This window comes from Typha angustifolia, chromosome 11 (genome assembly GCF_048772165.1).
Source record: "Typha angustifolia cultivar Huaian chromosome 11, ASM4877216v1, whole genome shotgun sequence".
Lineage (NCBI taxonomy): Eukaryota > Viridiplantae > Streptophyta > Magnoliopsida > Poales > Typhaceae > Typha > Typha angustifolia.
Window position 1 is genome coordinate 10,563,809 of NC_133249.1, and position 18,923 is coordinate 10,582,731.

General features: G+C 42.1%; 1 protein-coding gene across 1 annotated transcript; it reads left to right on the top strand.

Moving 5' to 3' along the window:
• The first annotated feature begins 3,271 nt into the window (after positions 1 to 3,271).
• On the top strand, positions 3,272 to 7,036 carry LOC140769461 (pentatricopeptide repeat-containing protein At4g14190, chloroplastic). The gene is made up of 2 exons (XM_073110145.1): positions 3,272 to 3,775; positions 5,079 to 7,036. Exons 1-2 carry the CDS (start codon positions 3,398 to 3,400, stop codon positions 6,246 to 6,248), a joined length of 1,548 nt encoding a protein of 515 aa, XP_072966246.1. The 5' UTR covers positions 3,272 to 3,397; the 3' UTR covers positions 6,249 to 7,036.
• The last annotated feature ends 11,887 nt before the right edge of the window (positions 7,037 to 18,923 follow it).

Consider the following 18,923-nt stretch of genomic DNA (forward strand, 5'->3'; position numbering starts at 1 on the left):
AAATCAAATAAATTAATGTTTATATTGCACATTGATTATTTGTCCTCTTAAGATAGTGCATTATAATCTTTGTACTTATCCCGGCTTAACAGATATATCTAGATTTTACCGATAACTCATAAAAAGTAGCTCTAACCTTTATACCCACAGAGACAATCTAATGAGTATCCACAATCATCTTTGTATCACTCCATCAATGCTATGAGTACTTTTAAGGACTAAACGCATATCCTTATGTTGTGGATTAAGGTGTATTAATTAGATATAATACTTTGGATTAAATAGTGACATTATCACTATTCCAAAGTAATATGCATTGAAATGTTGTTACGAACCGGTTTAATCCGATCCGTAACGGTTTCTGGACTAGATTAAGGACATGACTTTTGAAGAAAGCTATTGATAATTTAATCGATGGTTCTACCTGAATTTTATATATGTTGTCGCCCTTGAAAAAACTTTTCAATGAATCTAAGATCGCAGGGTTTGGATGGCTAGATCTAGAGATATCGGTCGAATAGTGACCGCTGTTAGATAAATCCTAGTTTGATAGTTCTTCAATGGCTAGATAGGTGTTAGGTTAATTCCTTAGTGTGAAGAGAGAGAAGTCATTGTAGAAAAGGAGGACTAGGAGTTAGAGGAAGCCAACCAAAGATTTAGGCGATGGAAGGAAGGAGGTAGGAGAGGGCGCCAATGGCTAGAACAAGAAGAGAAGGAGATAAAGGCACAATGCCATTTTCAATTATCATATAAACTCTAATTAGGGTTTTCTCCACATATTTATAGAAGCTCACTCTAGGGACTCATCAACTAAATTAAAAGCCCTAGAAAACTAATAATTTTCGCTGCGGTGCATTCGAACGTGCCCGATTACATTCGAACTCGGAATTACAGTTCTCTATTGTTGCGAACGTGTGTAGACATTCGAACGATCGCATTCGAACGGCTCGAGTCCATTCGAACGATCGCATTCGAACGGCTCGAGTCCGTTCGAACGCACAAATAGCGTTCTCTATTTTTATGAACACGTGCAGGCATTCGTATGGCCCGTTTGAACGTGGTTCCTGCGTTAGAACACTCCCGAGCAAAAATACTTTTATTTCTTCAAATAAAAATCAACTAGATAAATAGGTTCATCCCAATGAACCCAATGTCACGTGTAGAGCCAATATAGACCAAGTCATATCAATGGCCTACATGTCAATATTTTTTTTGATAGTTAATAAAATTAAGTTCTTTGAACTCTAAAGAATAATCTTTTAATCATACAATTCTTGAATCGGTAAAAGTCTCATATCTTTCTAAATTTTGTTCAATTTTTACCACCAAGTGGTTTGGTGAGTGGATATGCAAGCATTTCATTGGTAAGCATATATCTAAAGTGAGCTTACCCTTCTTCATAAGTTTCTCATAAGTATTATATCTTATTGCAATATGCTTACTCTTACTAGTAAATTTTTTATTTTTAGAAACATATATTGTAACTTGATTATCACAATATAAAGTAAATTAAGACTTAGACATTTCATAAAAAGAAATACCACTTTAAAAATATCTTATCCAAATTAATTCTTTACTAGCTTGTGATATGGCAACATATTTAACTTCCATAGAAAATAAAATAATGCATGATTGTTTCTTAAAACCCCATGTAATTAAACATCCGCCTGAAGTAAATATAAAACTAGAACCAATTTAGAACTAGTCTTATCCAAAGCCCAACTAGCATCACTACAATATTCACATAATTATTACATTTAGGTCTACCACTTGATTGGAGAATGGGACTAAATCTTAGTGAGAAAAGGATATGAAGAGGGCTCAAAGATTAGGCTAAGTAAAAGGTTAAGTGGGCAAAAACCCTGGACTCGACAAGCAAGCATGAGTATGTCGAGTGCAATTAGGGCTTTGGGCTGGTTCAGGCTCTTAGGGGTAGAGTCTAGGGTTAAAAGTTACTATGGAAGTGGGCTTAGGCTTTTGATATAATTGAGCTAGTGCTTGGATAAGGTTTGACTTGTGGAACAAGGCTTAATGGTCAAAAACTCTAGCTAGCCCATGGCAATCTACGCAACTAGGCCTTGGATCATCTAGGGTTTTTGGCTCCCTCAAGTATGAGGGTAGGTGTTAGTAGGGTGGATATGGATAAGAAAGATTTGAGTTAGGGTTTTGACTATGGTGGAGTAAGGAAGGTGGCTAGGTGGTTGGGATGGATCGACAAACCAAAGAGGTTAGTGATAGCTTCTTGTGATGTTTTTGAGATGGTAGTGATGCGATTTAATGTTGAAGGAGGTGGTGGCTTGAGCTGATGTGATGGGCCATGCCTATGGTAGGGTGACAATATCAACGGTAAACATGAAAGCTGTACGGGAGGTAAAGATGGCTAAAGCAATGAAGGTTCAAGGAGGAGAAGCTAGAGATGAAAGAGAAGAGGAAGAAGATAGGTTCGATAATCAAACATAACCTAAACCCGAGTGATCTCCGCATTTTATGTTAGAGGCCAACCTAACTCAATCTATCTCATCCAACTAACTTGGCTAGGACTCAATCAAATCAAAAGACCCTTGGTTCAGATTTTAAGCTAGAAGTGGACTAACTCATGCTAAAAGGAAATAATATAAATTTAAAATGCAAATAATAAAGGGCTCAACCATCAGATTTGGTAGATCCACTAGCTTGGGCTAATTCGAACTTGGACTCAAACTTGGACTAAGTTTGGATTATATCAAAGGAGAACTTGTTCACATCTTCCATAGCTGATAGCTTTCTATTCTAATTATTATTATCATTCATGAGCACAAAGACTAGATATAGGCTGGATAAGGCGCCAAACCCCCTAGATACGAAGGCACTTAGATCCCATTAAGCTTTTGGTTGCTTAGTCTAGCGTTCAAGCCATATGTATCGTTGAACAATTTCTCTGAACTAAACACCGCCGACCGAGACCTACTCCAAGCCGTCGCGCTGCCGAGCTGTTCCACTAAACTAACCGCACATCGAATTATCAACTATATCGAATCAAACCACCAAACCACCAAACCACTAAACAATTTCTTCACAATATTATTTGGAGTTAGAGTCGAACCTATGATTTCCTTGGTCATGCGGAATATAACTAACTCTATTAGTTCTATTCTAGTTAATTAAAAATGAGTTTTTGCTGTGTGAGTAATTGCAACTGAAACTTGTTTCTAAAAATAAAAAATAAAAATGGGGGTCTAGTAATTAACCCTTGAAACACGCGCAAAACTACAAGAAAGAAAACCCTGTTTTACCACTAGTGAGCCCAGAACAAAGCTTCCTGCTGGGAGATGAGCGGTTACACGGAAACCTCCGTCTCTCCCAGCGTGAATCCTCGTTAAGCAGCGAACGACAAAGAATACTCGTAACCATCGGAGTCATGAGAGTTGCCACCAGTGCCTTCTCTCAAGTACTCCTCTCCCAAAACCAATCAATTCCGACTACTTCCTCTTCCACTTGCTCATCGGTTCTCCCCTTCTCCAGCTCCTTACAATCCTCCCCTCCGTTACTCTCTTCGTCCCGCGGAACAATCCCAACCCATCTGGTCATCGACGATTCCCAGCAGCAGCAACGCAAGACCCTCCTCGCCGAGACCTTCCACCGTAACAGTAGCCTCAGGGCCTTAGTCCGGGAGCTCTCAAGAGAGGGTTCGAACCCACTTCGCCTCCTTCAAAGAGATGGGGACTGGACCACGGACCAGCTCTGGGCTGCCGTCTCCGTGCTCGTGGACGCCGGTCGAGCCAATGAAGCCATCCAGGTTAATTTCAATTTAATCTTTCCTCTATCTTAAAGGTGGTCTCTTTCAATTCTTCATGTTCTGTGTTTGGAATCGATGTAAGTTACAATAGATGATAACCTCTGTAAGCAAACATTTAAATTAGCTGTTTAGTGGGCACTCCCTTTTGAAACATTCTCTAATTAGCTCTAATTTTGTACAACTTGCTTAGTCAATCGATCACAATAGATTTCGAGGTAGAGGATCGTGCTTCTCAAGAACATGAAGAATTTAATTGTTGTGTGTCGCAATCCTTGACAACTGATAATGTGAAATGTATGTTCCCTTGTTTTTACTCCACTCATGGATTACTGTGCTATCTTTTTCTAGAGTGCATAAAGTTCTGACAAGGTAAGGTGCAACTGCTGTATAAATGTCTAATTTACTTCGTAGAATAAAAATTATTTCTGACAAGATCTTTTATACTAAACCATGTGATGGTATTGCATGATTCTTAATATCATGACCACTCTCCTGATGCATCTAAAAGAGTACCATTAACCATAGGTGATTATGATGCGGGACTAGGTAAGCTACTTATTTGCTCATTTAAGATGGCCTACTTTCTAAGTTGCTTACTCTTGTGAAAATGAAATACTAGGTAATTTTGTGTCCAAAGTCCACATGATCATGATAATATCCTAATTGGGGGCCTAACTATTTCTAAGGGATCACATGTCCTTTTTTGCTATTTGACAATATCTGGAAATGTTAACAAAAAGGGTAAGTGCACGATGTAAACAACTAAACATTTAACACAATTAGCAATGTAGCACTCGATGGGAGAAAGTTCGTAGTAGAAAGCATGTTTAACATTTTTAAAAAGTATTGTTTGACCATAAGTAGGAGCCTCATGCATTGAGATGCTTCTTTTTTACTACATTTCTGATGTCACTAATCGTAAGTGTATTTCCTTCTGATCAAACACATGGCTGTATGTGTATTCTTGAGTTAAAATACAAGCTGAACTACGTGATGCCTTATAGGCCCTATTTGGCAGCCAATAGATCAGATATGAATATTCTATCAAAAATATGTTTGTCATGAGCTGCTTTCTCGAAAAACTAACTGTTGATATAAATGCATATAAATAGATTATGTGCCAATGTCACACCTATTTTATAGAGTGCATTATTATCATCATCACGAGAACTGTTCTTATTCAAGGCACACAAGGGTATGCCATATAATGTTTAGAAGAGTTCAGATGGCAGCCATCATTCTCAATTAACTCCAAAATCTCTTTTGATTTTTAATATAAAATTGAGCTATTTTGTAATGGCAGGTGTTTGATTGCTGGAGGAGCAAAGTGATAACCCGAAGTAATGAAGCTCACTACTTAAGAATAATAAGATTGTTATGTGAAAGGAGTTTGATGATAGAAGCCAACTCTATCTTTCAGAATATGGAGAAGTATGGTCTTGTTCCAACCCTGTCAATCTATAATGTCATTATTCATGGATTTGCTCGAGAGAAGAAATTTGATGATGCAATCGTCACTATGAAAAAGATGGTGGAGGCTAATATTAGACCGAAACCTGAAACATACAATGGGATTATTCGAGCTTACGGAAATTACCAAATGTATGATGATATGAGTAAATGTGTAAAGAGGATGGAGTTACATGGTTGTTTTCCGGATGAAGTTACTTATAACATACTAATCACTGAACTTGCCCAAGGTGGACTTGTAAAAAGAATGGAAAAGGTGTTCAGGACTCTCCTTTCTAAGAATATGAATTTACAGCCTTCCACTCTGGTGTCAATGCTTGAGGCTTACACAGACCTGGAGATTTTTGAGAAGATGGAGAAGGCTTACCATCAGGTTTTTAAAACAAAGGCCTTTCTGAAGGAAAGCCTGATTAGGAAATTGGCGACAGTATACATAAAAAACCATAGGCTTTCATGTTTAGAGGACTTAGGAAATGATATCAGTGCTACAGTTGGCAGAACTGACCTTGTCTGGTGTATTCTTCTCCTTTCCAGTGCTTGCTGTTTTAGCCGTAGAGGTGTAGAGTCCATCATTCGTGAAATGGAAGTAGCTAAAGTACAGTTTACCATAACATTTGTAAACATTCTTGCACTTTTCTATATGAAAATGAAGGATTTCAGGGAATTACATGCCATATTTTTGCAGGCTAGAAGGGAAAATTTGAAACCTGATATTGTAACTGTTGGAATTCTTTTTGATGCATGGAAGGTTGGGTATGATGGAACACATGTACTGGAAGAATGGACTACCAGTGGCTTATTACAGGAAGTAGCACAAATGAAAACTGATAAATTAGTCCTTACTGCATTTGGAAAGGGATTCTTCCTTATGAACTGTGAGAAGTTATACGGTTCTCTTGAACCTCAAGCTAAAAAAAGGAAATTGTGGAGATATAGTGATCTAATTGGTCTAGTTTTTGGAGAATTGAAAGCAACTAAACAGTCAGGTGTGCAAAGAATGTAATGTGAAAAGCTTATGGCTGATGGTTCATAACCTCTTTCTTCACATACATATGTTTGTCATTTATAGTCCACTTCAGGAGATCAAAACAATTTGTTTGTCCTTTTGTGTTAGATTAGATTTAGTTCATGCCACTTCATTTTTCCATGTTACCGCTATCTGCTGATATGCAGGTGAATTGTATTCTAACCTGTTGTACAACTCGCCTATGGATCCTTCGATCTTTATTTCAGTGCTATTCTTTGGAAGGTCTTTTGAGCAGATGATTTTATAAATTCTGTCATCTGATGAATGGAGAAGGGAATTCAGCCAAAATTATCATTTAAATTTCTTAAAGACAACCTGGATTGTTAGAGATGGGGTATATGGCTTGAAAGGATGAAAAGTTTGATGGCAAATTTTTCTGGTAACCGCTTCTTCTGACAATAGTATATTGCGTCCATTGTAAGAACTGAGTTCACAGAGCTTGGACATTATATCACCAACTTAAAGAAATCTATGTGAACTTCAAAAATCTTCACATGATTCTACATTACTCATCACAGATGCATCTCTCTACACTTCTAAATCTTGATTTTCAGGAGGTTCACGTATATATATTGATTCAATTAATTTAGTTGCTGCGGAAAGTGAGTTTGTAAGAATGCTTCACCTTCAATGCCCAAGAGAAATTGTTCTTCTCTCTTCATTCATGACCCTGACAAAGTGAATATTCAATTATATGCAAGACCAGCTTCACTTCAATGCCCGAGAGAAATTGTTCTCTCTTCACTCATGACCCTGAGAAAGAGGTAACTTAAATAGAATTTTTTTTTTAAAAAAAGAAATTTTGTTTAAAGAAAGATTTTGTATTTTTACTGTGATCTTGGTCACACATCTGCGCTTTGATTGTCCTATCAATTTTGTCAATGTAATTTTTGAGTGTCAATTATAAGCTAGCATACGTGCCTGAAAATTTAGCTTTTTGCGGACGTTATAAACCGATATACATGTCATCATCAGAAGATGGAACATATGTTTGCAGGTTGCTCGTATCTATATGTACATACTATTTTTCTTATAGGTAAGTAGTTAGCTTATACGGTATGATTCATGATACACAACAAGATATGATTATTGATGTGTCCTTGATAATCTAGAAGTTTCTATTGTATGGGCGAATAAAGTGGACCTGATCAATGTAGTTACAATATACTGCTCAAATCGGATCACAGTTTGAAGTTAGAAAAAATGGCAAAGAATGTACAGAAGGCAGGATTATAAAGAAAGCTAATATTTGCTATAAACATCCATCAATCACAAAGTGCAGTGTTCTGTTTTCTTCTTCCTTTTTTCCTCGGAGGAGAAAATGCGGATGGCAAGCCGCCGCATTCTCTTTGGGCCTGTTCACATGCGGAATATCGGTAAAACAGGAATATTCCTAATCAAAATGAGTAATTTATTTTTAAAAATAATTATTTCTATGTTTACTTATATTATAGAATAATATTATAATAATTATATTTGATGTGATATAAAGTGAAAGTAAAAAATAAAAAAATTATTAAAATACTCTTCGATTTAATTTAAAGTAGATTGATTGGGTAGATGGATAAAAGAGTAGTACATTCCATGCATGTATAAAAGAATGCATTATCATACTTTGTGTATGCAATATTATATATGGTGCGTGGGTATGCATTACTATGGTGATCATCTATATATGCATTGTATATTGGTAGGTAGGTAATACTTTATCGTTGTCATGCAATGCTGCTAGCATCACAATACTATTAAGCTATCCTACATATGCAATACTTGCTGCTAGATATGCATTGCTTCATATATAAATATGCAATGCTCTAATCAATGAGTGGTAGGTGTGTATAATAACGTTCTGGTTATGAACGTATCGAGGTTTGATTGATCTTGACATCAATTCTGAAAATTATGGGTGATTGGTCTAGGGCAAAACGTAGAAAATGATTTTAGTGTTAGAATTGAGCGTTTGAGTAGGTTAAATTGATGAGAAGAATCAGAGGAACGCGTTGGTGGTGGTGGTTTGGGCAAAGAATGCAGTTTGATAAATGATAACTCTGGTTAAATGTTACATGACATTCTATGGCAAATTGTCATGACATTCTATGGCAAATTGTGAAGATAAGTTAATAGAGTTTGTGAGATACTTGTGGGTGTTGTTGAAGGTGAAAGGATGAAGGGGGAGAAGTGGGTCGGCCTTGAGGATTGAGGGGAACAACTAGACGAAGGGATCTAAGAAGAGTCAAGAGAATTTTGGAAGAAAAAGAGATGGTTTGAGAGAGACTAAGGAAGATAGAGATTTTGGAGAGATAAGATTAATCTAAATATGCAATTCTCCATCAACAAGGGCTGCTTAGACACATATTTATAGGCTAGCCCAAATTCTAAAGACCCCAAAAAGACCTAATGCAAAGAAAACTTGTCCAGAAATTGAATACGAAGCAAACTCGGTGTCGGGTGTTGGAATGGTCTCCACACATCTTAAGCCCTAACTGATTGTCGGGCTAGGGCATTCGAATGCATTAAGCCCTAACTGGCTGTTGAGCTAGGGTGTTCGAACACTGGGTTTGGAGCGTTCAAACACCTTAAGCCTTGATTGGCTCTCAGGCTAGGGGGTTTCGAAAAATAAACTCCTAAACTATATAAACCGTAAGTAAATAAGCATCTAAGAAATGAATCAAATCAGTCCCTATTAGCCCATCATGCTTTCCCCAACTTGCCCTCAAGAGGTGAAAAAGAGAAATCGTGATGTTGCATCTCTCGTAATGTCAGGCGGTGCTGCTGGTGGTCAAGGCTTCTCTAATGTATCTCCCCTCTGAGTTTCAGCTCTATTCTCCTCCTTATCAACATTAACCTTAGCATCTTCAAGACCATCTATAAGCATGACGCTCCTCGTCGGTTTGGCGCATCGGTGGCCTAGTGTGAAGCGCTCATCACATTGGAAGCACAATTCTTTCCCTCTTTGTTCTTCCACATATGTAGATGTAAGAGTCCAAATAAGGGTTTGAGGGCCTCTTTTCACACTAGCAGAAGGTCGTGAGTGGTGCTCTTGATTTGAGAATTACAAGCGTCAATCCCAAATCCAAAGCAGCACTCCCGAACGCATCGGTTGGCCAAGATGGATTTTAATTATCTCGGCTGATCCAAGTCATCCTTATAGCTTGCTTTAGGGCCTTGTATTTTTGCTCCATCTATTTAGCCTTCTCAAAGGACTCTTCAAGAGTAAGAGGATTGAGAGCCTACATGTTTGATCTAATATCTTTTTTTAGCCCTAAAATAAAACTACTCCTTAATGTCAGGTTTGGCCACGGCGGTATGCATCAGCTACTCACCCGTTCAAACTCTACTTGGTAAAATCCTCTTAGCGTATTGTCCCAAATTGTTGAGAGATGCTCCTAAATAAATCAGCCCACCCATCAAATATGTAGTTATGAATCACAAATCGATATCACCGGAGTGCTCTCTTGAAGGTGAAAGCTTGTCATCGTTACTTTCATCTCCTCTGCTGTCCCCTAGCAATTGAAGTATTGCTCAACTTAGAATAACTAATCCGTTAGATTACCACCCTTGAATTTTTGAGAAATCTAAATGCACAGTTCAGCCTCGAACCAAGTCGTTGGCATTCAAATTGACTCTAGGTTGTGGTTTGAACCTCAGGGGTAGTGGTTCAACCCATTAATAGCCTCTCACACAATTAAAGTCATCTCTGAAAGAATCGAGGTCATCTTCACTTTGCCATTCTTCGCCTACAATTCGTGCAGCGTTAATGCGCTGGTTGGGCTCCACTGAGGCCAGCTTGTGGATAGGTACTAGTGGATGACGAAACACCATTGGAAGGAGCAGCAAGGGATCATGATGGTGTTGTGGCTAAGCTTGGTTTAGTGGAGGAACTCACGATTCTGATCTCCGGTGTGGTGATGATGGTGCCAAACGATTGGTGGAGGAACTCGCGATTCTATCTCTCAAACATTTTTCTACTATCATCGTAGACTAGTCTCTAAATAAGGCAATGTAATCACCTGAATGCTTTAGCAACTATCGACCTCAGGTATAGACCACTAATATAATAATACTATATAATATATTCTACCCTTAACTTTTGCTGAGTGGGTGAGAGGGGCACTGCCTAGTTGGGACTAGAGAACAAAGGAGATTGGCTAAGAATTAGAGCTAAGCAATTTATTGAATAAAAGGTAGGAATGAATGGACCGATTTCTTGCCCCAGCTCAAAAGGCAAGGGGGAACATTAGTCTTGAATAAAAGAAGACGTGGACTTATGGACCACTTACTAGAAGAAAAAAGAAAGGAAAGGAAGTTGGTGACCTGATGACAGGGTAGTTGGCGATCGAAGCCCTGGTGAATAGTGGTTGTAACTATAATGGTCCTAAGGTAGCAAAATTGTCAAACAGGTTTTGCTATAATGTATGGATTAGCATGTCATATATGCTTATATTGTCATTCATCACATCAAGTGATAATCCAAGAGTTGATAAACCACTTGCGTGGATTTGCTAAAATTCCTTGTGATGAGTAGCCCCCACATCACGGCTGGCTCTGGGGTGAGTGCTAGTCTCAAGGTGCTCTACGACTAGATCACTAGGTCAACACCAAAATCCTAAATTTATACGGTAGAGAAAGAGGAGACAATTAATATTAACGTTGTAGATGATGATAAGAAGGAAATAGAAAATTCAATTCAATCTCTGCCTAGTCCAAGAATGAGTGAGGCAAAACTCCAAAAGACCCGACCTAAAGAGCAAGATTAAACCAACCCAAGACAGAGCTTGTCGGACTGAGCCAAGCCCAACCTGTAGTCGAGCGCTCGGGCTGGCCCAACCCGAGGCTGGCACGATTGGGCTAGGCACGACCTAGCTTGAGCCCAAATATACAATCAAGCTGGGCACGACCTAGCCCAAGCCCAGCACACTCAGGTGCACGTGCGAGCGCTAGAGTTTCGGCGTGCTCAGGCTGGTCATCCCCTAACTTGAGCTCAGTAGTCCCCAGCTTAGATAAGCTGGGGCACTGCCCCAAATAGGAGGCACCACCTCCCCGCCACCACAAACCACTACCCCCACAAGGAGGAGTATCGAAGTCGGCGGCCAACCGCTGCCGCCCACTGGGGAAGGAGGGATGGTGAAGATGTGCAACTCGAAGCGCGGTGTCGTCACTGCCTAGAAAAGAAAAGATGAGGGCGGGGACTCATCGACGATGACGAGGACTTCACCAACCCGACCACGGTAGTGATGATCATGGCGACGATTGGAAGGGAGGGGGAGAATAGTGGAAGGAGAGGGATGATGCGTTGAGTTCTCCTCAAGGAGAGGAGAGAGGGCGGCGTCCTTCTGCCTAAGGTCGCCCCTCCGCGCATGCCGAAGGTGGCATGTGGGGCGGGGGGTTAGGCCAACCCTTCTTCCTTCCCCATGGCTTAACAAAGGCATTTCTTTGTTAGGCCAAATTAGGCCAAGGGAGAAGGGAGGGGGAGTGAGGATGGGCACAAGCGGGGGACATGCCCCATCCTCTGTTTTGTTGGGGAGGGGGGGTGTTATAGGAGAGTCTCAACCAATGTGTTGTTTTAGCCCTATTTGCTCCTAAGAAGGATAGTTCTAGAGGAATGTGTGCTAAAAACTAGGCAATCAATAAAATCACTATTCACTATTATTATTTTTTATCCTAAGGCTAGATGACTTGTTGGATTAGTTAAGTAGAATGACCATTTCAGCAGTTGTCATCAAATCCAAATTCAGTCAGGTGATAAATGGAAGATAATTTTGAAGACTCGTGAAGGTATTTATGAGTGGATGATGATGCCCTTTGATTATGTTACGACCTAATTTATTAGATCATAACCCAGGTTGGGTCGCATCCGAATCCAGCCGAGTTGGCAACAATTTTGGCGCCAGTTTTTCCTTTTTTTCAGTAGCTGCGGGAGGCCTACAAGAAGGATCCGAGCACCATGAGGATATTGGACGACCTTGCTATAGATCTTAGTAGAATGCAAGGAGTTTTGGTGAAGGATGAACTCATAGTGGACCATGGCAAGATAATTGTTCTAGTTGATCGCCGCTTGCGCGTAGAGTTGGTGCGCCACTTCCATGACACCCCTATGGCTGGACATGAAGGGGTGTTGCGCATATATAAATGGCTGAACCAAAGTTGCACATGGGCTGGAATGAAGAAGGATGTGCAACCCTACGCCAAGGATTGCGAGGTGTGTCAAAGAGCAAAGATCGAATCGGCTAAACCCGCCGGCCTGCTTCAACCGCTTATGATTCCCAAGCAGGCTTGGGAGGATGTGGCCATAGACTTCATTTACGGTCTACCTAAGGCCAGAGGTCATTCGGTGATCATGGTGATGGTAGATCGCCTCAGTAAGTATGCACACTTTTCAGTCTTGGCGCATCTCTACACACCAAAGAAAGTTGTGGAGGTTTATGTACGCGATATGGCCAAGATGCATGGTAAGCCGAAGTCGATTGTTTCAGATCTTGATCCTATATTTGTGAGTCAATTTTGGCAGAAATTTTTCACTCTCCATGGACTACCTTTCATATGAGTTCAACTTATCATCCTTAAATGGATGGCCAATCCAAGGTGCTGAACCGATACTTGCGGTGCTTTGTCGGTGAGCAACCGCGGTAGTGGCTGTCTTATTTGCCCTAGGCAGAATGGTCATACAACACGACCTTCCACTTGGCCATTGGCATGACTCCGTTCGAGGCCATCTATGGTCAGTTACCTTCGACCTTGCACACATACCTGCCATCGGCTCGAGCTAGCCAAATTGAGGTGGATGCAGCTTTGCGAGATCGAGATGAGGTGTTAAGGAGACTCAAGATGCACCTAACGGCTGCCCAGAACCGAATGAAGCAAGTTTACGACCAGCGGCACCAAGAGAGGTCATTCTCGATTGGGGATTGGGTCTACATCAAGCTCCAACCATATCGACAAAGCTTGGTTAGACCCATTCCTAATCAGAAGTTGGCTCTAAAATTCTATGGACCTTATTAGGTGATCAAGCGGATTGGACCCGTGGCGTACCGTCTAGACTTACCCGAGGAGACACGGATACATCCAATTTTTCATGTCTCAAGCCTTAAGGCTCGAGTTCCTCCTACCGAGTTGATTGGAGCTGTTCCACCCGAACCAATAAGGGCTAATCTGGATGAGTCAGAAGCCGAACTGAGTGCCCTTATTCCAGTTCGGATCCTAGTCAAACGACGCACTCGAGTCCAAGACGAGTGGGTGATCGAGATTTTGGTGGAGTGGCACGGACACAAAGTGGACGAGGCGACTTGGATGCCCGAATCCAACTTCATGGATCGATATCCACATTTGACACCTTGAAGGCAAGGTGAACAGAAGCATAGTGGAGTGATACGACTCGGTCAGATTGGATCCACTCGTGACGTTGGGTTTATTGGGATGAGCCTATTTATCTAGTTTGATTTTTGCTTGAGAAAATAAGGCTTTTGCCGAGGGGGCATTCGAACGCTAGGGACTGGATTTGAATGGGCCTTACGAATGCTTGCACACATTCACAAAAATAGATAATAGGATTTGCGAGTTTGAATGGCCACGGGTTCGTTCAAATGCTTGCACGCATTCACAATGATAGAGAACTGTATTTGTGCGTTCGAACACGCGTGTTCGAGAGCACTACGATGAGAAATGTTGGTTTATTAGGGTTTTAATTTGGTTGTTAGGGTCAAAAGGGTGAGCCTCTAACAATATTTGGAGGAAACCCTAATTGGAGTTTATTTGATAATTGGATCGGCATTGTTGCCCTTATCTCCCTCCTTCTTGCTCTAGCCATGGTGCCCTCTCCCACCTCCTTTCTTCCACCGCTTAAGTCTTTGGTCAGCTTCCTCTAACTCCTAATTCTCCCTCTTCTACAGTAATGATATACTTAGTTAGGACCTTTTCTTATTGCATTAGTTATTTATTTTTATTAAAATAAAATTTTTGTAGGTCGCGTTCGAATACCCTTATGAACGCTTGCATCAGGTTTGCAAATAAGAGAACGCATATTGTGCGTTCAAACGCGGTCAGGCGAGTTCGAACGCCCGCGTTCGAATGCCCTGGTGAACGCTTGCATTAGGTTTGCAAATACAGAGAACGCATATTGTGCATTCAAATGCGGTCAGGCGAGTTCGAACGCCCATGTTCGAACGCCTGCATCGCGTTCGCACATACAGAGATGGAGCTTTTTGAGTGCGTTCGAATGCGATCAGGCGCGTTTGAATACGATCAACGGGAATCCTCTAGAATTAGGGTTTCATATTATTTTAGGACTTATTGGCTAGCCTCTATAAATATGTAAATGGCAGCCAACTTCATTATGCTATTGGATTATTAGTTTATTGCCTCCTATCTTCTCTCTAGACTTTCTCCCTCCTCCCTCTTCACCATCCTTCCACATCTACAGTTGGCAAGGTTTCCCCTAACTTCTAATCTCTCTTGTCTTTTGAGCCACCCCTCTTCTTTGGGATCTTGACCACTTCATTCCCTTTGTCTACTTCCTTTAATCACATCCACAATCCACCATCTCCATACTCATCCATAACCCTAACATCCACTCCACCCATCATCACCACCATCACCCATTTTATTTTGTATTTTTGTCCAAGTTGTAGTTCGAATCTATGAAGGGTATAAATATAAAAGTTGTAGATCAAAAAATTACGGATCCATCCCACTTAGTTTCGTAATTTTTTGACTACCAGAGAATATCTGATGAATATGTTTCTATGCGTAGATTGCTTTCTGTAATAAATTCAGATCTTAAGGAATTATTCTATAGCCGATATTTTGGTACAAGAACCCATCAATTTGGTATCAGATCCCATCAATTTAGTATCAGAGCAAGGCGAACCTCAAACCTCCATTAATGTTTGAGACAAGGAAGATGACATCAACAAAGAGACCTATGGAGAGCACACTGACAAAGGAAGACTCAATCCACGATGACCTTAACCGTGAGGCCGATTCCTTTGGATTGACTACAGTAGGACCGAGTCAACCAACGTCCATAGGTGCGAATATGGATGAACTTAGGCGCATGTTCCAAACATTGTTGCATAGAGTTGACAACATGCAAAAAGATCACAATGAATTCAAGGAATATATCGTGAACCTGATACGATTCGTACTTCACTGACGTCGTCTCGAGCATGGATTCACTTTAGGAGTATTTTTATTTTATGTTTGAGTGTTTAATTTCCATTAAATAAGTTTTCTGTAAGTTGCGTTCGAACGCGGGTGGAGTGAGTTTGAACGCGGTTTGTGAACGGGGTTGTGAACGTGGGTGAAGAGAATGCATTGTGCGTTTGAACGCGGTGCATTCGAACGCACTGTGAACGCCTGCATTGCGTTTGCAAATACCGACAGATGCGTTCGATCGCACGTTCGAACGCCTGCATCGCGTTCGCAAATTCAGAGGAGCGAACTCAGTGCATTCGAACACAGTCGGGCGCTTTCGAATGCGGTCGGCGAAAATTGTATTGTTAGGGTTAATTTGAGTTGCTGGTTAGCCTCTAAAAGGATGTGGATGGCAACCAAAGTCATTATTGATTATTAAGATTGAGTTTTGCCTTGCCTCCTTCGTATTCTTCGCTCCCGTTCTCTCAATCCCCGGCGACGCCGCTTTTAGCCTCCCTCGACCGGCCAATCACCCTAGTCCCTTAGGCGTGGCCCTCTCCTCCCCCTTCTTCCAATCTATCCAACACTTGCCCTAACCCTTCCATCAACCATAACCCTTCCACCACCACTTTTCACCGGTGCCACCCTATTAACGCCCGTCCACCTTCAACCATTATTACCTAGGATCACGTGCCTCCATCCACGGATCCAAAACAGATCACCCTGACTTTTATCCATTAATCGGACGATATCTCAAGATCCCCACATCCGATTCGTCTGAAATTAGATTTTTTGGAAAGATCTTTTCTGGGGCTACAACATATCCAAATTTCACGTCGATCCGACGGCGGCATATTTCGGAATTTTATTTCAAAGTTCCGTGCCAAATCTAGTCCAGATCAGGACATTGGAAGAGATCGAACCTTAGCCTAAAGGGAGATCGTATCAAGCTTAATATCAGAGCTCTATAGCCAGAGGCAAGATCATATCAAGTTGGTATCAGAGCTCTATAGTCAGAGGTAAGATCGTATCAAGTTGGTATCAGAGCCACCGTTCCTCGGACAAGCGCTTCCTATGACGACAACCAAATCCATGGCTGCACAGCGAGATGATGAAGAAGAGATTCTCCCAATAGAGGAGGGGGAAACGGTTGCGGGGACTTCCACCCGTGGAACCGCCCGATCTAATCGGAATACGGAAGAACCTAGCATTCAAGCCGTGTTGGGGTCTCTTTCCGAGCAAATGGCCATCAATAATCAAATGATGATGGAGATGATGCGGGAACTACGGGCGACAAGGGAAGCAATGGCGAACGGGAACGCACATCGACCCCACGACGCGAGTCCACCCCCTTGAACCCACTGCCACCGGTTCAGCCTTTGCAACCACAAGAGCCGATGCTACCACCACCCTATGGGCAGAGGCAAGCAAGGATGGTTACACCAGGTCCAGTTGCAGGTGAACCAATCCGACAAGCGAAACACTATGGAGACCACCTTGGAGATCAAGATTCATGGGCGGGTCAATACAATCTAGAACCACGGCGAGTTAATCAAAACCGAATGAGGGATCATCAACCCTTAATGGTGCATCCTCCCCCCGTTAGACAAGGACTTGGACATGATTCGGAACGAGACAACAGCATCCGTGGACAAGTCGTGCGTCTCGATTTCTCCAAGTTCAAAGGTGGCGATCCGATCGATTGGTTGTATAGGGCAGAGCAATTCTTTGCATACCAAGGTACGGCGAAAGAATACAAGGTGAGGCTTGTGAGCTTCCACCTTGAGGATGCGGTGCTTCATTGGTTTCGAGCAGCCAATGCCATTGAGGCCATCGAAACTTGGGTTGAATTTTGCACCGATATCACACGGCGATTTGGAGCATTGGGTATAAAGACTTTGATGCTCTCCTCTCAAAGACAGTGCAAAAGACTACGGTTGGGACATACCAAGAAGAATTTGAGAGAATTAGTAGCCGATGTCATCCACCATGGACGGATCAGCAACTTCGCAGCACCTTCATCTCCGGGCTACGGGGTGACATACAAGCCGATGTGAGGGCTTTAAGGCCTAGAACCTTAAAGGAGACCTTCGAGGATGCAGTGCTTATGGAAGACAAACATAGGGCCATGAAGATACACCTGAAACAGAGTTGGATGAGTCAAGGAAGCCGCAATCATGGCAGGAAACATCACCAGAGTACCAATAATTGCTCCTATAGTGGTACCTCCTCGAGCACCCTTGAAGCCATCCCAAGATATGAAGTATGCATCTAGAGGTTCGGGACGAGCACTCATGCCTGCCTAAGTGGAGGAAAGAAGGGCCAAGGGCCTATGCTTCCGTTGTGATGAGAAGTTTATACCCGGGCATCGCTGCACTAAACCGATGGGATCGGTGATGCTAATCGATGGATTGGAGGAAGCTAAGGATGAGTTTGTAGCTGAAGGTATAGGTGTGGTTGGACATCAAGGAGAAGAAGCTGAGGAGCAACCCATGGAGGACATGATAGTCAAAATCTCCCTCAATGCCTATTCGGGGACAGCTGCGCCAAAGACCTTGTGAGTGAACGGTGTAGTCAAGAAAACCACAGTGAGAATCTTGATTGACACCGGGTCCACCCACAACTTCATTGACAAGAGGCTCCTTAGGAAGATTGGGCTCGAGTCGGAACCCACGGAAGGGTTCGATGTGATGATTGGAGATGGCACCACATTGCGAGCAGATTTTATTTGTGGAGGTGTGGAATTGAAGGTGCAAGACCAAACTTTCACATTGGATCTTTATCTGTTGGCCTTGCGAGGTGCCGACATTGTTTTGGGGACTCAATGGCTTCAAAGCTTGGGGCCCGTAACATTTGATTTCTCAAACCTCACACTGACATTTCGGAGGAATGGACGAAGGGTGCTGCTAGATGGAAATCAACCGCGGCAAGGGCTGACATTGCAACCACTTGTGGGTTTTCCTTGTGCAGGGGATCGAGCTCTACTATTGCAAATAGCTGTTGCTGAACCAGAACATCCACCACCAAGGGAAGTAGCCTCTGACATGGAAGAGCTACTGCAGGAGTTTTAGGATCTCTTCAAGGAACCCCGAGGACTACCGTCGAACCGTCGTCATGACTATCGCATCCAAATTATTCCAGGGGCTGAACCTGTAAATGTCCAGCCCTATCGGTACCTGCATGTCCAGAAGGAAGAGATCAGTAAATTGGAGGAGGAAATGCTCGAGCAAGGGATTATTCAACTGAGTAGAAGTGCCTACTCATTGCCGGTGCTGCTAGTTCGGAAGAAAGATCGGAGTTGGCGGTTTTGCGTCGACTACCGAGCCTTGAATGCAATTGCTATCAAGGACCGGTATCCAATACCGGTGATCGAGGAGTTCCTAGATGAGCTCACAGGGTCGGCCTACTTCAGCAAACTTGACTTAAGAGCGGGATACCATCAAATCCGAGTCGACCCTGAAGATGTACACAAAACGGCGTTTCGAACTCACGATGACCACTATGAGTTCCGAGTCATGCCGT